We start from the raw sequence: 26,048 nt of genomic DNA, 5'->3' as shown, positions 1-26,048 counted from the left end.
GGACCCAAGCCCACCGAGGAGACAACCTCGTTAATAAACCCCGTCGCTTGCTCGGATAATGTCCAGACTGCATGTGACTCTGCTGCTCTGAGTAGCGGTAACATCTGGCATCCAGATTCACCCAACGTGTTTGCCTTGTGTGGAGACCCGTACATGGGGGAGAAATGGATCCTGGTGGGTGAGTTCTCCGGCACCCAGCTGGGCGTCGGAAACCCGGTATGGGCCGGAGTTCAATTCCCCACTTCGGCCCTGGATTCCCCGCAAAACGGGCGGCCGTGAAGAGCCCAGCTCGGTCAATCGGCTCCTGGTGGCTGGGGAGCTTGGCGGCTCCTTCCGAGCATACGCCAGGACGGGTTAGTGCTGGAGATATGGGGGTCTCCGTAGGGTAACCGAAGGCGTGTGGGTTCGGAGGGCCACCGCGCTGGAGGTTCTAACCCAAAAGAGACCCCCTATCAAAGGTTCCTATATCCCTTGGGTAGCCCTGGCGACCTCACCGTATCTCGGTCTGGCATCCCGAATGTTCGACTCCGTGGTGGGTGGGGAACCCAGGGGATGAATTTCTGTTTTGAGTTCATGGACAACAACTTTCTTCCTCCAACGAAAAGATCCCGTCCGGAAGTGGGCGGGGGAGAAAGTAAGTCTACCGCTTGTCGGAAATTTCTTGTTATGAGATGTGCAAATGATGGTGAGACCCTGACAAAGGTGTCTCCCTTTCTAATAAGACAAGTTCTGTCGGCAGCGATACCCGGTGAATTAGAATCTGCAAAAAAATTAAGGGATGGATCACTGTTAATTAAAACCAGCAACGAAACACGAAGTGAAAAGCTATTGAAAATGACAAAATTTAACGAAATACCTGTTAAGGTCCAGGTGCACCAAATACTCAATACATGTCGGGGAGTCATCTCGCATTATGACCTGCTCTACGTCTCTGAAGATGAGATAAAGAGTGAGATGGCGTCTCAGGGTGTAATAGACTGCCGCTGTCTTAAGACAAAGAGGAATGGACAGCACATCCGTCATCCTTACTTTCTGTCGTGACAAACTCCCTGACAAGGTCTATGTGGGATACCAATCTGTTTCTGTTCGGCCATTCATCCCTAGTCCCATGCGGTGCTTTCAATGCCAGCGTTTCGGCCACATCGCTACTAGATGTGAGGGCAAGGCCACCTGCCCGCGCTGTGGCAAAGAGAAACACGAAGGTGATGCGTGCACCTCTGAACCATCCTGTGTCAATTGCAAGGGATCACATCCGGTATACTCTCGAGATTGCCCCAAGATGAGAGAAGAGAAAAAAATAATGGAGATAAAGACCGTGGAAAAGCTGCCATATCATGAAGCCCGAAAGAAATACAGAACACTTATCGTGCCTACGTTCTCCCGTTTGTATGCTGCCATAGTAGATAGTGAGAAAAATAATACAGTGGAACCCCGTTAAAGCGAGTACGGGCTATAGCGACACCCCCGCTATTACGAGAGATAGCCGATGCACCGTCAATTTACCCTACAATAAGCGTGTTAAAAAAATTCGTTTTTACGAGACGCTTTTGGTGTTGGCTCTCGCCATAGCGAGGGTTTCACCGCCGGAAGACTTTCATCAAGACTCCTTAACCTCTGTAATTGCTAGCGATCTGTTAGAAATGAAGTTAATGGAGTGCTCAGTCTCAAATGTATGCGGTAAACTGTCGTTCGATAAATATAATGATGACGAAACAATGCTTTGCATGATTTTTATTCAGTGCGGCGCTCATAAATTGTTTGAATAGTTAGTCGTTATTTGAGTAAGGAAATTTAGTGATGCAAAAAAACATCGCCTTTCGTCTGGATTTATGCTTACGTTTATCGGATAGATGTTTATCTGTCGCAGCACCACTCCTGTTCCTGTATATCTGTTCGCAACAGGTATATTGGCTATTATTTGCTCCACCTCCGGTAAAGCGACAATTCGCTATAGCGAGTGTTTATTAGTGCACCGTGGGGTGTCGTTATATCGAGGTTTCACTGTAATACAGACACGCAAGAGAAAAAGAAGGAATAACATACGATTAAGAATGTAAAGCAAGCCAAGCCGGATAAGGCTACCAAGCTGGCAACTAAGAAGGGCACACCGCCGGAAAAAAACGATGCCAGTCAGGGCTCTTCAAAGAAGAACCCAACCACAACACCCACCATGGCCACGCAAAGCATACGTGGAAAGTCTCAGTTCCCGGGTCCATCTGGTTCGCCCACGCGAAGCCAACCAGAGTCTATGGAAGAAGACGAATATGTATATTTCTGAGTCAGAAATTATCTGGGCGAAGGCCAAGGAGAGAAGACGCATTAAGCGTTGGCTCTACTTCTGGCAGTTTTAAATTAATTTGTCTATTTATTTAATTTATTTTTATCAATTTTTAATGACTTTTATCATACAGTGGAACTGTAACGGTTTTTATCGTCACAAGGAGGAGCTCGAAATTTTAATCAGAGATTTTAACCCGTCCTGTATATGTTTGCAGGAAACGCATTTTAAGGACACAGACAACGGATATTTAAAACATTTTAACACTTTAAGACTGGACGATACCAGCGGCCAAGGAGCCCATGGTGGAGTGGTGGTTTTTGTTCAGAAGGCACTTTACACCTCCCGAATAAATCTTAACATACCATTTCAAGCAGTTGCGGTGATGGTGCACGCTCCCGAAGTGATAACGGTGTGCAACGTTTATCTGCCAGAGGGTGCACCCGTTTAATCTAGAATCCCTTGTTCACCAGCTACCTCAGCCTTTTATTTTACTCGGAGATTTTAATACTCACGATCGTCTATGGGGAAGCACCCCAGGACAGTGCAACCGTAGGGGATGTATTTTATCAAGTTTTATTAGTGATTTTAACCTATTTTTACTCAATAATGGCGAGAAAACCCGTTTTAACTCTTAAAGTGGCGATTTCTCCTCCATTGACTTGTGTATTTTATCGACTAGTTTGGTCAATAAACTCACACTCTCTGTGCATAAGGACCTTAGTGGGAGCGATCACTTTTCCCTTTTAATGAAAAGGGAGCAAAGTTTTAACCCCAATTTTATTAGACCAGGCTGCTGGACTGTCCGGAAAGCTGATTGGCATTGCTTTAACTCAAATTTTAACTACGTGTGGGATAAAAACAACGAATGTGTAACAAACATAAATCTTTTGACGTCCAGCATTATTCAAGCCGCCAAAATTAGCATACCACGATCTCTAAGCATCCTTCCAAGAAATGCGGTGCCATGGTGGAATGAAACCTGCGCAGAAGCCATTAAAAAACGTAAGAAAGCTCTGTGAATTTTCAACAAGTATCCTACAGCAAATAATCTCTCTGCTTTCTGGCGACTGAGAGCGAAAGTGCGTCAGGTAATAAAGGACGCAAAGAGGACTTCTTGGATGAATTTCGTCTCCGGACTCAACCACAGGACTCCACTTGCACAGGTATGGCGTAAGGTGAGGAGCATATCGGGTAGCAGCCAGCATCTAGGTATATCCTTCCTAGAAGTCGAAGGAAAGGTTATCACTTCTCCAGCTGCGATAGGGAACGTATTCGGCCAATTACTCGTCAAAGTGAGCAGCGACGAATGCTATGAAGCTTCTTTTATGATCCTTAAGAAACGGCTCGAGAACGTTCCTATATCCTTTAACGAGCCTAAAACAACGGCAGATTACAATGTTCCATTTACCATTTGGGAGCTGAAATCTGCCATCCATGACTCCCACGACACATCCCCAGGACCCGACGAGATCCACAATGCCTTCCTCCGAAATCTATCAGAATCGGCGTTGCTGGAAGTCCTTGAAACTTTAAATCAGCTCTAGGCCACTGGTATTTTCCTCCGTCCTGGCGGGAGTCCCTCGTTGTTCCCATCCCAAAACATGGAAAAGACCGAGCTGATCCGAATTCTTACCGGCCGATTTCTCTCACCAGCTGCCTGTGCAAGTTAATGGAGCGAATGGTGAATCGACGTCTCATTTGGTGGCTGGAGCGTCGAAAACTTCTCTCTAGCATACAATGTGGATTCAGACGGAACCGTTCCACCATGGACCACTTGGTTAGAATTGAAAATTTCATCTAAGAAGCCTTCCTTCTCCGCCAACACGTAGTCGGTGTATTCTTCGACTTAGAGAAGGCTTACGACCGGGTCTGGCGACGTAAGATTCTACGCGTATTACGCGAGTGGGGTTTTAGAGGCTGTTTGCCCATTTTTATACAAAATTTTTTAACTAACCGTGTTTTTAAAGTGAGGAAGGGACAGTTCTTATCAAATTTTTACCCTCTTGACAACGGAGTTCCCCAAGACTCCGTTTTGAGCGTGACGCTGTTCGCTATTGCGATCAACGACATAGCTCACTGCATCCAGGAGCCAGTGATAGGGTCACTGTTTGTGGATGATCTCGCGATTTTCTGCAGGTCATCCAGGGTGGTGAATGCATCGCGTATGGCGCAGCTCACCATCAATAAATTTTACAAGTGGACCCAAAATAACGGCTTCCTTTTCTCTTTGGAGAAAACTAAGTGCGTTCACTTTTCTCGCACTCGGGGCGTCCAAGTAAATCCCACGTTACATCTTGGCGGAAGAAACCTCCCATTTGTGGAATCAGTCCGTTTCCTGGGGATGACCCTCGACCACAAACTCAACTGGAAGGAGCACATTAATTCTGTTAATGTAAACTGTTTGAAGTCTTTGAACATTTTCAAGTTTTTGAGCCACGTATCTTGGGGAGCAGACCGCACCACCTTAATTTTACTTTACCGCACACTGGTGCGGTCGAAATTAGACCACGGCTCATTCGTGTATGCGTCCGGTCGCGAGACTTATTTGAAAGCACTTAATTCAGTGCACAACGCAGGTCTACGACTATGCACTGGGGCATTTAGGACCAGCCCGATCCTTAGTATCTATACCGACGCAGATGAGCCGCCTCTATGCTACCGTAGGACCTGGCTGCTCTGTAGCTACGTTTCAAAAATTTTAGCAATGACGAGTCGTCCATGTTATAGTTTACTTTTTAAACCCGTTTTTATAAATGTTTTTAACCGAAGGACTAGAGCAACCAGACCAGTAAGCGTTCGTTTTAACGATTTTATTTGCGGGTGCGATTTCACGCTGCCCGAAGTGTATCCTGTTTCATTCTTGGCCCCCTTGGATCACTCCCACTGCAGTGGTGAATATTCTTTTACGATCTCAACTGAAGTCTTCCACAACTCCCTCGGAGTACCAGCATTTGTTTGCCATGTTCCGATGGAATCACCCCAACCTTACCCCCGTTTACACTGACGGTTCGAAAGATAACTCTGCTTGTGCATGTGTAGTGTCCTCCCCTATCCTCGGGAACATCAGTGCGAAGCTACACCCGATGTGCAGTGTTTACACGGCGCAGCTTTATGCTTTAAGGGCAGCTCTAGAAGCCCTAGGTGACTACGGCGGCTCCTTTGTCATATGCACCGACTCCATGAGCTCACTACAAGCCATCTCTGGCTTCTCACCCGTGCACCCGATCGTGCAAGAAATACACTCCCTGCTGCTGACCCTTACGAGAAAGGATTTTAATATCCGTTTTCTGTGGGTACCGGGACATGAGGGGATAGCCGGGAATGAGATAGCAGACGCTATGGCCAAGGAAGCTCTGAGTGGCGAAGAGTTTGCCTTAACACTGGTTCCCTACGAGGACTTAACACTAGGAGGACGGAAGTTCCGCGCTACCTAGAAGGACGGCTAGGGGTCATTTGGCCCCTAAAATGTATTTTGGAATTACACCTCATTTTCATCCAATATTCAGTTTAATCATATTAATTGCTGAATTAGTTCATTAGAAACGCTATTTAACATTATTAAATATTATTTCCCCCATCTAAAGTTAATAACTATTATTTTAAAGACTCATGAATAGGGACATGCAAAAGGTGGGGTTATTTTATAGCCAAAAGTGGTGTTATTTTTCTACAAAAGCGATGTTATTTTGCCCTGAAATCGGTGTTATTTTAATGGCAAAGTAATTTATGTTGATTGAGAGCCATCCTTCCAGTGGCCCACCCATTGCCCTAAATTTAGGATATTACTGATCGGGAATAATTAAAGCAATAATGTACATGAAGTATTGACTGAATTAACCTATTTTACATATTTATCCTTCGCGTATACATGTATCTAGCTTACATAGAGAGAAATTACTTTTAAATGTCTGTAATTTCAAATGAAATATTGCTATTGTGATCAAGTTGTCATCTTTTACATTTGTTCTCTTATCTGTTAACACAGTGCTATAGCAGGAAAGAAATCTTTCTCAGTCCATGTTTGCAGAAGGGATCCAAATTGCTTAAAGGCACTTAGATGCAAACGATGTCTCAGACATTTGAGCTCCTGGATTGCTTTAATTACATCCACTGAACGGCGGTAATTTTGCTTTTGTAGTAGTTTCTGTAATTCTCCCAACCCCAACATCAACTTCTCTGTCTCCATTGATTCCAGGCCATGAATTTTTTGTTTTTAAGTCAGGGTTCATGTCTGTAGACGGAACTTCTTGGGGATCAAAAACTGAGATCTTTTCAAATACCTATTTTTCTGATTAGGTCTTCTACCATAAGAGAACTAAGTTTGGTTGACACTTTTTCAGCCATCTGCATAGGTATTGACTTTACAGCAGCTGCTTTAGAGGTTTTCATGTTTTGCAGATGTAATAAGTGGTTTTATCTAAAAAAAAAAAGTACTCTTTATGAATTTTCTCGAGGCTCATTTTTAACTTCCTTAACTCTTTCTAAATGGTGGAGTACTCTCCTTAACATGAATGCGGGACTGCGCTCCATGAGACTCTTCGGTCCCCTCTGTATGGAGCATTTATGTTGGACATCTGTTAAGAAAGGTCTTGCAGATAATCAAACACTCTCAACACCAACCTTTTCTGATCCTTCCTAGTGGGCATTTTGCATTATCTTGGACTCTGAGAGTAGTTGGTCTCCCTCCTTTCGTGGTTTACAACCCTACCAGCAGCATTGGTTCGCTCTCAACTCATGCTTTGTTTATGTGGATAGCTATATGGATGATTGTTGCTTGCACGTAAATTGCAGACTTTCAATTGAATTCCTCGATTTATTCTGAGAATTTTAAAATTTTGAATGAAGCTCTACCGTCAGCATTAACGAATTTAATGCCTTAACAATTTCCATGTTGATTTTATACTGAAATCGAGATATAAGTTAATATTTATGGTAGAATTTCGTTTAAAAATTTGTAAACGCTGCCAAAAGACAAAGAATTCAATTCTTCGTTTATATTTTTTGAGAAAGAACCATATATTTATTTCGCAAACTAACTGAATGAACAATTGTATGACTGCGGTCCCTTGCCACAAAGAGGGGTAATAAGAGACGAGGGTCTAGGTTCATGCTTCCGGATTTCGGAAGTTACAGATTTTGCCAGTCCATGGTGTTGGCCTGTGTTGGGTCCCGAAACTAAGACTTTGCGAACCCACGAATATCATAAAAGGAGGAGAGCAAGGAAACGTATTTTCGGCATTAGGCCTGCGTAGGAAAATCTCAGACGAAAATTTTCGCCATTCGTCTCTCGGGTCAAGAAACGTCCTGCCGCATATTTTCGTCATCAGTAGTGAAAGGGTTAACTCTTTATAGAATGTGAGTATTTGGATAGTTTGAACCCTCCAGTAATTTTATTAAGTCAACCATCAGATTCCCATGGCATTTTTGCTACTTTGTAGACATCGTGAATTCGGTTTAGACATCCTCTGGACAAACAAGTCGCCTTATTTCCTCGAGGGTGTTTCTTTGTGGAAACCATGAATTTTCTCCAATTCATGGGCGATTTTCACCAACTCAGACGCGAATTTCATCGTTTTTTCCTTCTGCTCTGCATGAAATTGTTTTTCGATGCGTAAATTTAAGCCGTAATTTTTTCACGGCATTGGCCGCTCACAGACGCGACTAATTTCCGCGGGCCGCCGTTCCCGCCACAGCGCCGTGAAATCCAGAGAGTCGTCTTGTCGGAAAGTGGCCTGAATTTTACGGCGCTGTGCAGGGAACGGCGGCCGGCGATAAGTCGTTTTGGCACAAAGCTGCCACAATGTAGCTCCGTGTGTATTTCACGGAATAGACGGCGCACAGCCATCTTTTGCCGCTTTCAGACTTTTGCTTTGCTCCGGCCGTCGTCAACGGCACGGCACTGTGCTTTCAAATAACCATTGGTCTCAATGCATGTCTTCAAGCGAGTCGAATCGCGCAGTTGACGGCACGGCGTTGTTGACGGTCAGCAAGGCAAGGCTCAATCCGGCCCGGCGGTGCGCCGTTTCTGCCGTGAAATACACATGGTGCTGCCTTGAGGCTACTTTCAAACGCGACGACTTTTCGCCGGCCGCCGTTCACGGCACGGTTCCGTGAAATTCAGGCCACTTTCAAACGAGACATTCACGGCGCTGTGCCGTGAACGGCGGCCCATGGAAATTCGTCGCGTCGGAAAGCGGCCAATGCAGTGAAAAAATTACGGCTTAAATGTACGTCTCGAAAAATAATTTCGTGGGAGGAGCATGAGCAGAAGAAAAAAATGGTGAAAATCGCGTCTGAGTTAGTGAAAATCGCCCATGAATTGGAGAAAATCGCAATTAACACGAAATTCGCGTATTCGCGGGAAAACCCCGGAAATCGCGTATTTCACGGGAAAATCCCGGAATTCGCGTTAAAATTCGCGTTATCGCATTTGCGACTTTTGCATGTCCCTACTCATGAATTAAACCATATTTAGTAGTCGATTTCAAATCTAATAATGAAAACACATACGCTCAGTACAAAAGTCGTGTTACATGTTTAAACAATAGACATACTGGGTTTGAAAAATTTGCATTAAATTTTGTTTAATTATTACTTTGTTGTAAATCTCAGACACAGTATTTTTTCAGTGCTGTTTCCACAATATTTTTTTTTGCGCTGAATGCGTACATTGGACAATTTATTCGTCTACATCTAAATCTACACACTAACCCGCAAGCCGCTTAAAAGGCGTGTGGCAGGGAGTGTTAGGACACTGTTTGGAAAATGGAAAGGAAATTGGTGCAATGATTCAATTTGATGGTATTTGGCACCTTTTTCGTTTTTGTGCCCGTGAAGATATGGCTGTTGGATTTGGAGACGTGTAAATAAATTGATACATGATATTCATCAAATCTACTCCCGCTTTGTTTTTATTATGAAATAGGATTGTCTCTGGTATTCTTTTATTCGTTTCAGAAATAGTGTCGTCTGAGGTCATGTTGCTGAGTAAAAGTACATTATTGTTCTAGTTTGTCTGATTCTACGTAAGAGTATGGCCTAAGGTATTTTTGAACACTCGCGCGGAGTGGATTACATGGCTATTTTAGGGATCATGGATATTCGTGCGTCACGCCTGTTCTTTCAGATTGTCCCTGCAAGAGAAGTTTTCCATTTTTTTCTGATTTCCTGCTAGCTGGATGGATGGAAAATAATTGTTACAAGTTACATTTATTCCTGAATTCTTGTATGTTACGGTCACTTTAGTAACTATTTATTTCCCCAATGCTTGATTTGATGGCCAATCATCATCTTTGCCACAATATGGAAGTCCATTTGGGCTGTATTTTCATTTCACATCTGTCAAAACCCAGTACTCGATTCCAAATCTGTCTGGTTTATTCGGAATTTACCTCATAAAAGGACAGCTGCATTTTGTTGGATAGAGCTGTGCATTTGCAGTTACGCCAAAGTCGCCATCGGATTCACTATCTTGGACTTCGTCGCTTCTATCACACACAGATGTTGATGGATTGGTAATAATGACCTTGAACTGATGTTTACTATTCACTTCCAGACTGATCTTCTATATTCCCTACAGCTATTTGAATCGCGACGATTCTCTTCTCTTGATATATTTATCGACTTCTTACTTTCTTCCTCAACTCACTACTGATATGCATACAAAAAAATCTACAAACGGAAGCGCATTATGGTAGAATCTTTTCCAGTTGCATTGGAGGGATAGAGAGCTGGAGAGCATTAGAAATTTATACAAAAGGACAAAAATTTCAGAAGTAACGCTAATTGCCGTTCGAAAGGCAGGGACTCAACCGCCAACCGTATCCTGATTCGTATCTTCCAGGAACTTGCTGTAAAGATTCTTCTCCAACCTACGTGCGGATTCCAGCGGTAGGATACACTGTAGAATTTTTCAGTCCAACCAGGTCCTCCGCTCTCTGAAAAGGATACACAGGATTTTTCCCCAGGGCGCAGCGTGCAGTCCACCCGCCCCAAATCCCGACGTGGTCAGGCAGCACTAAGGCTGGATACTCGGCATAGGGGCAAGGCCGAGTGACAGTGCCGTCAGGCCAGAAAAATGAAACAGTTATTCGTAAACCTGATGAGGCGATGGTGAAAAATAGTCTCTAAGAGCTCTGAATCTTGGCCGACGGAAATCAGTCATGGAATACGTGACGATTTTCCTGTGTGGGTAATACTATATTCATTGAACAATAAATAAAACAAAATTAAAATATCATAATTACATGAATTTATGCTAATCAAGGAATGAAAACGTTTTATTTCCCTTTGCTGCCCAAAAAATATCGGAAGATTGAGCACAACAAGTCACTATGCCTAGGTTTTCGAATACAGGTAGGAGCCCTTGGGACGAAACTGGCATTGAACCGGGTACTTCCAGTTTCAAAATGAAGCAAATCATCTACCACACTAGCCTCTTTCTGATTATATGATATACATAGCACAAAAGAGCCCACGGGCAAGAAAAAAGTAGAAAATAGCACGAAAACAAGTTGTGGGTCAAATGACCCCCAACCGTCCTTCTAGGTATAACACATCATAAAAATTTAAAACAAAACATTATAGTTGAATTTCCACTAATTATTCAAAATATAGACAAAAATGAACAAAGTGAAAAAGTTTCAAAACGTAAAAAAAATATTTTAATGAGAGAAAAATAAATTTGAATTCTGAAAATGGGTCAAATGACCCCTGCCGTCCTTCTAGTGTTAAGAGCATCTCTAAGAAATGCGGTATTGGAACAATGGAGGGAGTCGTGGTGGATTATTAATAATAACAAGCTCCGTGGCATCAAGGACATAGTAGCAGCGTGGCCCTCCTTAGCTCGTATTAATCGGAGAGAGGAGGTAGTGCTCACACGATTGAGGATAGGGCACAGCCCCCTGACCCATTCGTATCTCTTTTCTGAAGAGAAGGAACCTCCCCAATGTAATGATTGTAGGTGCCCGTTAAGTATTAGACACATCATGTAAGATTGTGTTAAGTACCTCGAAGCGCGAAGACGGAATAATCTAGGGGGAGTCCTAGAAGCCCTTTTAGGAGACCACACTACCAACTTAAATTGTACATTTCGGTTCCTCAGAGAAATAAATATTTTTAATAAAGTCTAATTATGCACACTCTTTGTACGAAGACATTATATGTTGTGGATCACTTTCTACATAAGTTTTGTAATTAAATTACACAGTAGTGGTGCAAAATGACCTAGCCGTCGACGCACCCTAAATCCAAACACTACTACTACTTATGAGCAACTTGGACTTGTATAAACAGCTAACTGTTCTTTATAAATATTTTTGAGTGTAAACATCTTTTGTGAATATCTCCTTCAGACTCCTCTGTGAGATATTAATTTTTCTCCTCGTTACAGCCTAAGTCGGGTATCTATCCACTCAAATACATAATGCAATTAACTGGCAATAATAATAGCATAAGATGGTGAGAAATAATCAGTTTCATAGCCGAATAAGTACTTTTGGTAGAATGCATAAAAATAGTAAAATATGTTACAGCCATGGAATACTATAGCATATTTAAGCATTAAAAATGGGAAACAAAGGAAGGGTTTATGCTTTGAGGTGTATATATGTGCAATTAAGCTGAGTGGTCCCAATATACAGTAGAAGATCGATAATCCGGAAATCTATTTAACGGAATGATCTAAACAACGGAAGGTTTTCCCGGAGTTTTTCAAAATTTCTATTTTTTAAGTTGCATCGCCGAAAATATGGCTATCTAAGTGGTTAAATCGCCGTCTCAGAGCCTGGCTGTCTTCTCGCTAATCCCAAGAGATATAGTCAACTAATTTGCCGTTATTTTCTGTAAAATATTTCATTTCGTGATCCGGGATCCCTAGATGTAGTGATTTCGCGCAAAAGATTTCACGGAATCAACGTACCATGTATATTCCTCGAACTTTCCGGACTTCAGTAGAGGGATGAAAGTGGATTGAAGTTTACATTGTGCGCGCCGCACGCCCAAAATTACTTCAAATTAATCCGAGGAGATTTGCAGTTAAAATAAAACTGTAAGGAACATGAATGATAACTGCTTATTTTCTTACGATTGCCTTCTTTTTCACTCAATGAGCTCCGACCGTCAGGAAGAGGAATTCTATCGACGTCTTTAATCTGCATGCGCTCATTTTGCAGCAGTGAGAATCAACGTATTGCTTAAAACACATTTTTTCAGCTGGCATATTCCCTGGTGAAAGCACTATTTTCCGATCAGAAATTTGCCTTTTTTGAAAATCTACGAGCGAAATTACCAGTTGCTTCAATCGCGGGAGCCCTTTAGTAGTTTTAATATTGGATATGGCAATCCCTTTTCACAAGTAGATGTTCTCAAAACATATTTAACCCTTCCTAATGACCCGCGGTTGAACCTGAGATTGCGATAATTAAATCCAAGAGAAAAATGAAAGGCCACCATGCATTGCATTCTCGAGTTGGTCGTTGGGCGGGCGACCCCCGCCGCGAGGCCCTAAGACTCTCCCTATGAGTCATGCGGACTGGTCGAAAACGTCGACTGCACCACTCCACCCTTCTCCCAAAGACATTGTATTCGCCGCAGGTCAAAAATGACTCACAATGTCCCAATGACACGCCTTGTCGGTCACGTGAAATAGTTCTCGCAACATAATGTAACTCCGTGGGTCTCGTTGTCAGTTCTTTTCAGCTTCAGTAACAAGGCGTTTGCCATCAGATAGCGTTGTGCAGTTTGTGTCGTTAAGTGAATAACCCTGCAATAGATTGATTTTCATCTCTATTGGTCATGGAAGCAGCGATCGGATCCAAGAGAAAGAGGAAAACTCTCTCCCTTCAACAAAAAGTGGAGTTATTGAAAAAATTGGATCGAGGTGTTAGTGTGTTAAAGCTTCGTGAGGAGTATGGTGTCGGGCAATCGACCATTTATGACATTAAGGGACAGAGAGAAAAACTTTTGCAGTTCGTTTCGGAGTCTGACTCGTTGGCCGGAATTTCCAAAAGAAGAAATATACGGGGGCCGAGTAACAATGAAGTGGATAAGGTGGTATACGAATGGTTCCGGCAGCGACGAAGTGAAGGAGTTCCAATTTCCGGAGGAATAATAATGGAAAAAGCTAAATATTTCCACAAGGAATTACAAATCACGTCACCGTGCGAATATACGACAGGGTGGCTACAAAAATTTAAACAGCGCCATGGCATTCGATATCTGAAGGTTACCGGAGAAAAACTGTCAGCAGATCACGATGCTGCGGAAGATTACGTCAATGAGCTGGCAAAGTTGGTGGATGAACATAATCTTTCACCGGATCAGATTTACAACATGGACGAGACTGGATTGTTCTGGCGCTGTCTTCCCCGAAATACGTTCGTTTGCCGCGATGAAAAGACTGCGAGCGGAGCGAAAGAATCAATGGAAAGGGTCACCATCGCAGCCTGTTCCAATGCTGCCGGGAGCCATAAATGCAAGCTCATGGTCATCGGTAAAAGTGCAAAACCACGCGTATTTAAGGGTATACACCAGTTTCCTGTGATTTACAGAGCCAATAAGCGAGCTTGGATTACGCAAGAATTATTTAAGGAATGGTTTCATACTAACTTTGTCAAAGAGGTCCGAGTTTTAGAGAACTATTCATTTTCTTATTGGTTCATTTCATTGAACAGTTAATTTTGGCAGTCGGTTCTTTTTTACCCATCCTACATCCTGCTGTCAAAGTTCAGTGAGGGGTTATCCGGAGATTAGTATGCACTGGACAATGTCTGTGGCAAAATGGACTCATTATAGCAAGAACACAAATATGAGCTCTTGTTATAGGTGGATGAACTTGCACTACCCTCACTATAGGCCATTCTTGTTACAACATATTTCTACCGTATGTTTTATGAAATGGAGAAATGACAGCATTGGTTTTACGTAAATTAAAATGGGACGGTATTCTACTGTTTCCTGTGAAACAACGAACTTGCTTTTACATTTGGTGGTCATCTAGCTCAGCAACTTACTTGCACTCCATGGGCACGAGATGAACTGGAGCAAAAGTGACTGTATTGGTGGGGTCATGTGTTTGGAAATGCAGTAGCAATAATGCTAATCTCTCTCTAACCATCTGTTGGTGTCTTTGCTCTGCAGGGTTTCAAGCGAAACGAGCACCTGACGCGCCACTATGTGATTCATTCGGGTGACAAGAGCCACGCTTGTGCAGAGTGTGGCAAAGCCTTCTCACGCAAAGACCACCTACACAAGCATGCGCAGACACACATAGCCAAGCGTGTCAAAGCCGAGTTGAGCCAGCAGGGCGTTGTGGTCACCTCTGCCCTGGTAGCTCCTCAGCAGCAGCAGCAACAACAGCAGCAGCAACAGCAAGCACAGCAGCAAGCACCGACAACCGTGACGCTCTCCTGAGGTGGGGGAGAGGCCTTGTACCTATCACCAGGCCACTCTCCCAACACGCTGACCCCCTTAACCTGTCTGAACATGCCACCGGCGTCAGAGCAGCCTCTGTGCCCGCCTCAGTGCCACCCAGGGTGAATAGCATGGTCCATGCTCCTATTGATGGCAGTCATTTTTTAATGATAATTGTAGCTGTATTATTAACGCTGAGGCTGAAATGAGCCAATGGGCGGAGAGGGGAAAGGCTCTACTGATTTGTGTATTTCTGCCAAATGCCTCGAGTATCCTCAGTAACTCCACTCGTGGTGGAGACGTGATTCTTTTATTTAGTTGCTCCCTTTGTTCATCTTTGCTGTCCTTGGCCTTATAATTTTTGCACTTGTTAAAGCTAAATCATAGTAACTCTTGAGCCATCTTTCCTATTTGTCTCCTGCCTGGCCTCGTGATTCATCACACATTCTATAGTTGATTACATCTTCAAAGCAATATATCTTGTTTATGCATTGCAATAATGCTACTTTAAGTATGACTTGATAGTTGCCAAAGATGAAATATGAATTGATCAAAGGTAAACGAATGTTAATATAAGAAAGCCATGAAAGTCGCAATCGACTTTAAAAAAGAAGCAGTATTACCCACATATTTCACCAGCTACCTTAACCTCTTATGGGGTTTCCTACTGGGCAGATTTTATAGCTCACAGTATCCTCTTGAGTATGAGGGTTTTGTTATGCCAGAAATATAACTAATAAAGATTATTGAGCTTGAATTGTAAATAAAATGAGAATGAAATGATATGATACTCCTTTACTATATTCTCAATGATCATCTAGAAAGCTGCCTTTGAAAAATGGCATATGCATCAGTGTGGCATAGGTGCTGCAATCATAAATTTCATAGGAAAAATTAGTTTTACACATTGAGGGGATTGCACAATGAAGAGTGGTATTTTCACATTTTTGTGAAGCAATCTCAGGCTACCTGGTGTCCAGTGGACATCACTCTTTGAGTATTTTAACCTGTAAAGACTTGAATGAAATGACGAGAGCTGATTTTATTTTTTGAGGGATGGACTTGTTTTGACTTGTATTAATCTTTAGTATGGTTGACCTGAAATGGAGTGCACAGTTTTGGATCTGGATTGGTTGTGATTTAGTAATGGTTACTCAAGTTTGTATGAAGTGATTTTTTTGGGTTTTCGTAATGAATTATTGTTTTATGCAGGCCATGTTTTGTATTTGATTTTTATTGTAGTGGCGAGTCAGTTGAGGATATGCCACCTGGGGTCGATGCTTGTGATTCTTCATGGCTGAAGCCCACCACCATCGCTCTACTTTTCTGAAGGTGGCCATTGCCTCATTTATTTGCTGGCATTTTCACTTTCAATTGTTTTACCAGTCCTGTACAAATTATCAGAACAGTAGTTTGTTTTAGATTATCTCTCTTTCAATCATTTTTCATGCAGTATGATCTGATTGTTGATGACGATGTTTGATTGCCATCTAGCCGAAGTTTTTTAAATCTATCTGAAGGGCGTGTCTCATTTATTTTGAATCTGGATTTGTACATTGGATTTTGGTGTGGTCGTTTTTTTATGTTAAGAAAACTTAAAATTAGCTGTGAATTTATACCTCATTACTATGTTACTGTGAAGCTGCAGTTATCAGCGAGTTTCTGATCTGGCGAGTGTCAGAAAGGGAATAATGAATGGTGTGTGAATGTGTGAGTGTGAACAGAATGGCAATTTTTATCATTGACGCGTGTTGAAGGTATTATGGCCTGTGTTTGAAATTTTTAGTTTTGTCCATAATAGCGTTGCCTGCCATTATGAGTTGCATGTAGCTGTGAAACTTTGGCTGTTAGTCCATTGTTGATTGTTTTTAGCTGTCTTTAACTTTCTAAGCCAATGGCAGCTTCCCTTATGACAACAAGCTAACTTCTCCTCCCACTGCCAAGTGGCCGAGAGGAGTCCTTCCAACCTACCATCCCATCCATCCCATTACATACCTCATGAGCTCACTCACTCCTTCATTTGTTTCTGCTCTTACGAGCGTGCATCATCGAGTGAGCCCTGACTCAAGATTGGGAGTGTGATTTTGTTAGATTTTGACTCTTGTTACTGCAGAATTGTATGTGAAAAATATCCTGATCATGTGTACCTATATTGAAAAAGATAGCTTCTTTTTACAAATTGTGCTGTCATTTATTGCCCCTTAATGCTATTACCCTTTCCCTTGGGCTACAACCTTGTCGCGGTGGAAAGGCTTGCGCGTTCCTATGACCCCTAGAGCTGCACTGGCGGGATTAATTCTAAATTATTCCCGGTAGGGCCACCCATGCCAGATAGGTCGAAGGGTAGGAGCCAGACGAAAGGTAGTCCACGCGAAGGTGTCACGTGAAAAACACTGTTGGAATGGAAGTGGGAAACCCTACCAACTATCTCTTCCCTGAAAACATGGAATACAACCAAATGAGCATCGGAATCTCATCGCCCGGGACCCGTCCGCAAAGGGCGGGTGTCGGGCACGGCAACAAGGTCGGCAAGGTCCTCGGGGTCACCAACATGCGAAATCCTTGCAGAGACTTATCATCATCAGCTGCAGCAACAATGAAGAAGGAAGGAAAGAAGACCAAGAAGATGGAAAAGAAGGAGTCGGCTATAAATGTAGGGACGTGGAATGTGAGGACTATGATGAGGACGGGGAAGTTAGAAAATATCAAAAGGGAAATGGATAAAGGGAGGGTAGATATCTTAGGATTATGCGAGGTGAGGTGGAGGGATGGCGAGAACTATTGGAGTGATGGGTATAGGGTTATATATAGTGGAGGGGAAGAGAGCCAGCGAGGGGTAGCGAGCCAGCGAGGGGTAGCTTTAGTATTAAACGGGAAGATGGGTAAGCGTGTGGTAGGTATAGACCAGGTAAGCGATAGGATTCTGGTGGTAGAAATTAAGGCGCGGCCCACCAACCTTGTGGAGGTCCAAGTTTACATGCCCACTAGCAATCATAGGGAAGAAGAAGTAGATGAGGTGTATGAACAGCTCGAGGAAATAATTAGAGACACACCGGGTAAGAAAAATCTGGTAGTGATGGGGGACTGGAATGCCTCAGTGGGGGAAGGGAGGGATGGGCACAAAATGGGAGATTTTGGTCTAGGAATACGAAACGACAGGGGAGAGAAAGCAGCAGAATTTTGTAGGAGAAACAAATTATTCATCACAAACACGTGGTTCAATCATCATAAAGGGCGAAGGTACACATGGAAAAGTCTAGGGGATGTGGGGAGATATCAAATAGACTACATCATGGTAAGACAGAGGTTTAGGAATAGTGTGAAAAACTCGTGCAGCTTCCCCGCAGCGGATGCGGATTCGGACCACAATCTAGTGCTCATGAAATGCAACGTAAGATTCAAAAGACTGATGAAAGTTAGGAAGGCAAAGAAATGGAACGTAGAAGCCCTGAAGGGGAGTATGAGGAGAGAATATCAGGAACTAGTGGACATTAGTATATGGGAGATTGAAAGCACAAAGACTGTTGAGGAAAGATGGGATAATATTAAAACGGTAATACTCAAAGCGGCGGAGAAGTCAATTGGTTACATTGACAGTAGAAGGATAAAGAAGCCGTGGATAACGGAGAACATGATAAGGGAAATGGAGGAGAGGAGGAAGTGGAAGAGCGTGGACACAGAACAGGGAAAAAGAAGGTATAGGGAACTGAATAATCGATTACGACGTGAAACTAAGAGGGCAAGGGAGGCTTGTTGGAAAAGACCGTGTGAGGAAATGGAAAAGTTTCAGAAGGATGGAGAAGTATCTTAGGATTATGCGGGGTGAGGTGCAGGGATGGCGGGAACTATTGGAGTGATGGGTATAGGGTTATATATAGTGGAGGGGAAGAGAGCCAGCGAGGGGTAGCTTTAGTATTAAATGGGAAGATGGGTAAGCGTGTGGTAGGTATAGATGCCAAAGTTAAGTCGCTATCAGGCAGCAAAAGAGGACAAGCCATGTCTAAAATTAAGGCTAAAGATGGGAGGATGCTAACCGAGGGAGAAGAGGTACAGAGTAGATGGAAGGAATACGTGGAGGACCTGTATGACAGAATGAACAGACCAGAGAGATTGACTCTAGAGGAGGAAAGTGCAGTGGAGGAGGATAATCTTGGGCCGGAGATATTAGATTCGGAAATAGAGGGAGCACTTCGTGATATGAAGGCTAGGAAAGCAGTAGGCATGGACAATATCCCGTGTGAGCTTCTGAAGAATCTAGGGAAGGAAGGTAAGAAAAGGTTTTTCGAACTAGTGCGCAGGATCTATGAGGAGGGATGTTAGCCGGAAGATTTCGTGAAGACGGTTTTAATTCCGCTTCCGAAAAAGAAGAAAGCTGTGGAATGCGGAGATTATAGGACTATCAGCTTAATATCGCATGTGGCGAAAGTGGTGCTGAGGATATTGAACAGACGAATGAAGGCGAGGGCAAACGAGTATTTGGGCAAAGATCAATTTGGTTTCAGAAAAGGGAAGTCAACTCGTGATGCAATAGCAATAATGAGGTCCCTCGTCGAGAGGAACCTAGAATATGACCAGGACGTATATGCGTGTTTCGTGGATTTTGAGAAAGCGTTTGATAGGGTGAATTGGGTAAAGTTAATGGATATTCTCAAGAGAATAGGTGTAGATTGGAGGGATAGACGACTGATTCGTAATCTGTATATGGCCGAGACTGCGCAAGTGAGGGTAGTGGACGGAGAATCTGGGTGGGCAAGCATTGGCCGAGGTGTGAGGCAAGGCTGTCCTCTATCGCCGCTGCTCTTTAACGTGTACGCTGAAGAGATGGTAAGGGAAGCTTGGGATGAGTTAGAAGCTGGAATAAAAGTGGGAGGAATGATGTTCAAATCAGTGAGATTCACGGATGATCAGGCGCTGATTAGCCAGTCAGCGAGGGGGCTTCAGGCTCTGGTGGATGCGTTATACGAGCGTTGCGAGGAGTATGGGATGAGGATTAATCACAAGAAAACTAAGGTTATGCGGTTTTGTAAAGCATCACGAGCGAGGAATGTGAGACTTATGATAAAGGTGGGTGGTGAAAAACTTGAGCAGGTTGAGCAATTCAACTATTTAGGCAGTACGTTAGAGGAAAACGGATACAGTAGTAAGGACATCAGGAAGAGAATTGCATTAGCGAAGGAGGCGTTCATGAACAGGAAGGAGCTTCTAAGAGGATCGTTATGTAAGAGTTTAAAGATAAGGTTAGTGAAGAGTTTGATCTGGAGTGTAGCTCTCTATGGTGCGGAAACGTGGACACTGAGGAAAGAAGATGAGAGAAGATTGTAGGCATTCGAGATGTAGGTATGGAGAAGAATGGAGAGGGTGAAATGGACAGAGAGGAAAAGGAACGACGAAGTGCTGGATATGGTTGGCGAGGAGAGGCAGCTTTTAGATGAGATGCGGAGGAGACAGAAGGTATGGATGGAGTTAGTGCTTAGCGGTGAGGGGATGTTGAAAATAGTGTTAGAGGGTAGAATGTTCGGGAAACGAGGGAGGGGAAGGAAAAGAAAAGGATTTTTTAGATCGATTGAAAGAGAGTAGGCCTTACTGTGAGTTAAAGAAGGCAGTGCTGGAAGGAAAGGGAGGCTCCCAGATCACTTCTTGTGTACTCCATGGAAACCTACCTAAATCGGTAGAATACTATAATAATAATGCTGTTACTTCTACCTACACATTTTCTTCTTCTTCCTGGCATCTTATTTTTCAGCATATTGCATGAGATTTTTATCATGAATGAGCCAAATTTCATGAAATATAAAGGCAATGCAGCAAGCATCTTTATAATTTTTATTTTATTTTCAACCCTATCATGGGGAGCACATATAAGAAATATTAATGGTGAGCCATTTTGGCGTGAAATTTGCAGCGGCGGTGTCCAGTCGTTTCAAAGTGGTAGCAGAGCGTGGTTCACTTTGAAATGACTGGACACCGTTTGAAACACACCTGAATTTATTAATAAAAATACAACTTATATCAGATTACAAACTTCTTCTATCGAATTTAGATAATCTTTCACAGTGGTGATGAAACGACCAGGCAGTGGTCTCTGGTCACCTCCTCAGAACTCTAGTCCTCTCTACGTTCTGTATCTCCGCGCTCCCAATCAGCCCGATCCGGTCTGGTCTCTCTGCGCCACTCGCACATGTGCCACGACTGCCGGTACTGCCCTCCCAACCGTCGCTGCAAATTAAGTGCCGAAATGGCACAATGGGAGAGCCCCGATGAAGCTAGGATTAGTCAAGTGTATTGTGGTATGATTTTCAGATTGAAAATAAAAGAGAGGTGCTATTTCCCTTTTGTCTGGCCACATATTTATTATGCAGTGAGCATATAAGATCTGTTCCAAATGGTTCATTTCTGATATACTACCAAATATGTAACATTTCATGGAGCTTGTGTTCGTTAGAGCACGGCATATATAAAACAGTAACACGAATGAACATTTATGTTGTAAATGAACATCACAGATACCATGAGATCCCAAGCGGTGTTACTTGGCAAACGACTTGTAGTGTAAGCGGATTATGGTACCAAGGGATAATTGCAGTCGCTTGATCGTGTGCATTGACCATGCCTGATTTGATTCTTTTCTCTCTTCTCAAGTTCAGGGGTATTTATGGTTTGAAAGGAGCTTAAGTGCAGTAAATTACCTGTATCCATGTGAGAATGAGTAGGATTAAAGGAAAAAAATCCTTTCTGCCGACATTTGTTTGTATGCCCTCATCAGACTCATGGGTGACCAGTGGCCACAGCTAACTTTCCACATTCAAAATGCTATATAGAGAGTGTGAATGTACTATAGAGTATGAAGGGTACATATTTGGGGTAATGATACAAACTTCGATAACTTGTACAGAAATAATGACGACTGCGTTTATTGCCATGTGTGCCACAGCCTGTACTCGAGGGTCGGTTGCAAAAATACCAGTACACAATATGGCCGTTCCTGTGAGACTCCGGTGTGCTTCCGGTCCAGTTTCCCATTCGCACCTCTGGTGGCCAAGTTTGGTTCTCCATCAAACTCCATAGGGTCTAGCCGGTGGCACCCAATGTGGCGAGCTGCAGTACTCTGTCCCTGATAGCTCCGCCACATCACTCCCCTGGCAGTAGTTTACCCTAACGTTGAGATGAGAAAAAAAGAAAAATACAAAGATATTAGCCGTCAAGTTGATAGTGGTGCAGATATGCAGGGAAACGAGCGTGTCTCCTAGGCTGGGCAAGCGGCTGTTCATCGTTTGGCGCCACTGGTGTGGGAAAATCATCAGTTGCACAGGGCGTAGAGGGTGGCACCTCTATGTAGACAGCTGGGGGCTAGGTAGCTGGAGGTAGTGGAGACTGCATTGGCACCACCAGAGTAGACGGGCCAAAGGTACATCTGTTGAGATGTGCGCTGGCTTGAGACGGTCGATGAAGATGTTGGAATCTCTGCTAGGTAGTTGGACTTTAAATGTCTTCCCATTTTGCTGCAGGGCTCGTAACGGCCCGTCGTAGGGTGCTTGAAGGGACCCATGTGAGGTGTCGTTGTGCACAAAAACATGAGAGGACGAAGTCTTTAAAGATGAAAACATCTCGGCTGCCATGACGAGCTGCTGGCTTAGGGGTCAGCTTTCGGAAATGCTCTTGCAGCTGAGAGACAAAGGCCGCTCAGCTGGGTGCTGGGATGCTAGAGAGAGTCAGAAACTCGCCGGTTAGACGGAGTGGTGCACCGTAGACGAGGTCTGCAGAGGTTGCTTGGAGGTCCTCCTTCCATGCAGCACGGAACCCAAGAAGAATGGCAGGAAGCATATCAGCCCACTGCTCTGCTTCATGGTAGCGGATGGCCGGCTTCAGTTGCCTATGAAGCCGTTCCTCCATTCCGTTGGCAGCCAGGTGGTACGCCGACGCACGGAAGTGAGAAATGCCACCAATTTTATTAAGCTGCCGGAGCAGATCGCTCTCAAACTGTCGCCCGTGATCTGTAGTAATGCGTAGTGGTGTGCCAAGTCGTGCGATTCATTCCTGAAACAACACACGTGCAACAGTCTCTGCCGAGATATTGCCCAAGGGAATGGCCTCTGGCCAACGCGTGAAGCAATCGACGCTCGTAAGACAGTAACAGCAACCACGAGACATAGGAAGAGGACCAACCAGATCAATATGAATGTGCTCGAACCACAGGTTGGGAATCTGAAAGTCACCCACAGGTGAGGAGATGTGGCGTGAGACCTTGGACCTTTGGCAAGGGATGCATGAACCACTAAACTAAGGGCCCACTGTCGGCAATCCTTTTTAATGGAAGGCCACTCAAAACGAGAGGTCAGTAACTTTACAGTGGCGTTTGCCCCAGGGTGTGCTAGGTTGTGGATGGAGTTGAACACCTTTCGGCGGAAAGCAACAGTTAAAAATGGTCATGCGATGTGGCGGAGCTATCAGGGACAGAGTACTGCAGCTCGCCACAGAGTATATAGCAGACAAAGATTAGCCATTATTTTTAAATTTGGCATCTTTCCTAATAATTGGTGTAAAATCATAGTGGTGGAAACTTTATTTGCTTCAAATTGGAGCGACAACAAAAATCAGGAAATTCTGTGGCCTATTATCAGACCGGACGACTGCCAACACGTATCCCATTCTCAAAGGAAAAGGTGCAAGTTTGAGTAAGATTTTTCTTCTGAAATTTGTGGTAAAGATTTTGGTCTTTCTCACATAACATATTTTTCATTCGCCTCTTGTCGCCCTCCTAAAGATTTTTCCACTTAGTGTAAAAATTGTTAAAAATGAGTAAACTCTTGAATGCTCAATTCCTATATGAACAATTTATCAAAATCAATAAATTTTTCCGTATGATTCTTGGGAAAAATTTTTTTCTTTCATAAAGTATGCTTTGAAATTTATAGGAAACTATCGCCTCACAAGCATAAGTAAAAACTCGATTTCTGCTAAAATTCCTATTTTCAATTTTTTATTATTTTTTCTCATTTTTAATGCCTTTTGGTGACCTTATGGGTGAACCAAATATTTAAATAGCCATAGCTCCTTAATCCTCAGGCATAATATTATTTAACTCCCATTTTTGATTTCCAAAAAATTGTGGAAATTTATGGTTTTCTCAAGGTTTTTTATATCCACCCTCTGTGTGGCGTCTTGAGCAGTGAGGCATGCGGATAAGGTGTCAATTTAAGCTACATTGTCGTATACAGAATATATTTTGAATTGACTCATTACAAGTTGCAACAAATTAACGGATGATGTCAGAAGTTGGAGGAGTTTCACTGTCTATCATGATGATATGCTAAGTATGCATGCAGTATGTTAACTGTGCTCCAAGTATATTTTGTGTGGACCTTCAAAGTCAATATCCGCTACTGTTTTCAGTGAACACCTGTTCAGTACTGCAGGCAATATTTCTGTCAAAAAAAGAATAGATTTGTTCCTTTAAATTTGCCATTAACTCAGATAATAAGAGTACATGCTTGGAACCGAGTATTGAGAACCAATGGTGAAGAACTGGTGCTGAGAATAAAAAAATTTAAGAACAGACTCATCCTTACGTTTGATAGGGTGGATGGGAATGGTGGAGGGACACTGGAATTGGAATGGGGTTGAGACTGCACTAGTAGGGGTAGTCAATGGAGAAAGAGGGTTGGCAAGGATAGGGTGAGGCAGGAGACAGGGGGGGCACTCTGCTCTCACCTTCCCTGTTTAAAATGTGGGAGGAGGAAATTCTAATGAGGGAGCCACGGCAGGAATTGAAGTTAAAGCAGTCAATTTGGTGTTCTAGTTAGTTAAAAATCACAAATGAAGGTGTTTGTTACAGCATACCTCTTGTAGGTTCTGGTGGTTGCGTTGGGGTAAGCTGTACAAACAGTGGACCATTATGATTTATTAAAAGAAATCTGAGTTATTTGGTTATGCAGGCTGGTAGAGCTAGGAATGTGAGGCTAAAGATTGATCGAGAAGTCACAAACTTACGCTGTAGAAACAGTTTTGTTATGTGGACAACTCATCAGTGGGAAACAACAGAAGTAAGGATATCAGGAATAGATTTACATAATCTATGATGTGTTTATAGATACAAGAGTTTATCGGAAGATCAAGAGTGAATGGTAAATGAAAGGTTTGGAAAGAGTCTGATCATGAGTTTGGAACTTAAGAAGTAGAAACATTGACTCTAAGGAATGAGGATGAGGGTAGGCCTTTGAAATGTTGACGTACAAGAGAATGGAGAAAATGAGAGTGAAAGAGAAAGTGCATGGTATGGTGGGTGCGAGGAGAAACTGATGGATGGATGAGGTGGAGTATTTGGAAGTAGTGTGCACAGAGTTGGGTGGAGCTGCTGAAGACATTACATTCCGGAGAGAGTGGCGGTGAAGGAAGTAGTGTCTACAGATTGGGAGTGGACCTTAATGTGAATTACAAAGGGCAGATGACTGTGCGAGACCAGAGTGATTTGGAAACCTCCGCCCTTCATCATCACTGCTCCGCAATCCAGAGATTAGTTTGATGTAGCTCTCCACGCATTTCTACAACATATAAGCTAATATTTCCACACCCTGTATATCTTCTCTTTCACATCCTCCTTTACCTGTTCCACTTATTTTGTTTGAGGTCTTCCTTTTCTGATGTTGCCATCTACTTGTCCCTCGACGATTGTCTTCATCAGGCCATCATGTCTCTAGATATGGCCTATAATTATTGGTTGGCATAAGGTTGTTACGTCTTCATGTCAAGTTTTTCATGAGGCTTCTCTTCTTCATTAGTGTAACTAACTTTTGGTGTTTTAGCATCTTTGGAGTGGGAATAACCACGAAAGAATTTCTTATTTGAAATCAATGTTTAATATTGTTATCTACACCGAACACCCCCCATGGGGGTACCTACACAGTGAGCTGCCCCACCCACACATCCATTGGTATATAAAGTTGAGAAGGCATTGTCTATATCAGGCTAAAATATGTATTTTCTGTGGAATTATCAAATACTCGTTTTGTGGCAGAAATTGGTAGAAAATAAAACAACCTCGTCTTAACATACACTTTTTATTGGCATAATAATAATGATTTATTCGACGTTAAACAATGCAATAGTCTTTGTCAAAGTCAATGAAATACTAGAGCTAAATAATATAATTCTGAGTACAGCATTCAAGAAATTCATTCATAGAGTAGAAAGCTTGGCTACATATCCATAGGTGGAGACAACGCTTAAACTTGGGTAATGAACAGTCTCTGGCCTCTCGGGGTAGGTGGTTGAAAAGGCACAGCTTTACATGGTCAAAAGACTTACTTGTTGTTGACAGCCTACATTGAGGCTGAAGCAATATGTGAGCAATGTCCTCTTT

At 43.1% G+C, this 26,048-nt stretch overlaps 1 protein-coding gene across 5 annotated transcripts in view; it reads left to right on the top strand.

The window, feature by feature from the left end:
- LOC124156628 (zinc finger protein 784-like) overlaps positions 1–26,048 on the top strand; it is a 116,858-nt gene that overhangs the window by 79,700 nt on the left and 11,110 nt on the right. For 4 of the 5 annotated variants that reach the window (XM_046531282.1, XM_046531284.1, XM_046531285.1 and 1 more), the window contains one exon: positions 14,420–16,871. The exons of the other annotated variant lie outside the window; for it this stretch is intronic. In XM_046531282.1, coding sequence (XP_046387238.1) covers positions 14,420–14,692 — 273 coding nt within the window. In that variant the 3' untranslated portion in view covers positions 14,693–16,871. Of the gene's footprint in view, positions 1–14,419; positions 16,872–26,048 lie in introns of those variants that run through there. 5 annotated transcript variants of the gene reach the window in all.

The sequence above is a fragment of the Ischnura elegans genome, chromosome 3, assembly GCF_921293095.1.
Source record: "Ischnura elegans chromosome 3, ioIscEleg1.1, whole genome shotgun sequence".
NCBI classification, from domain to species: Eukaryota; Metazoa; Arthropoda; class Insecta; order Odonata; family Coenagrionidae; genus Ischnura; species Ischnura elegans.
The sequence above is the reverse complement of the archived record's forward strand: the minus strand, read 5'-3'. Positions and strand labels throughout refer to the sequence as shown.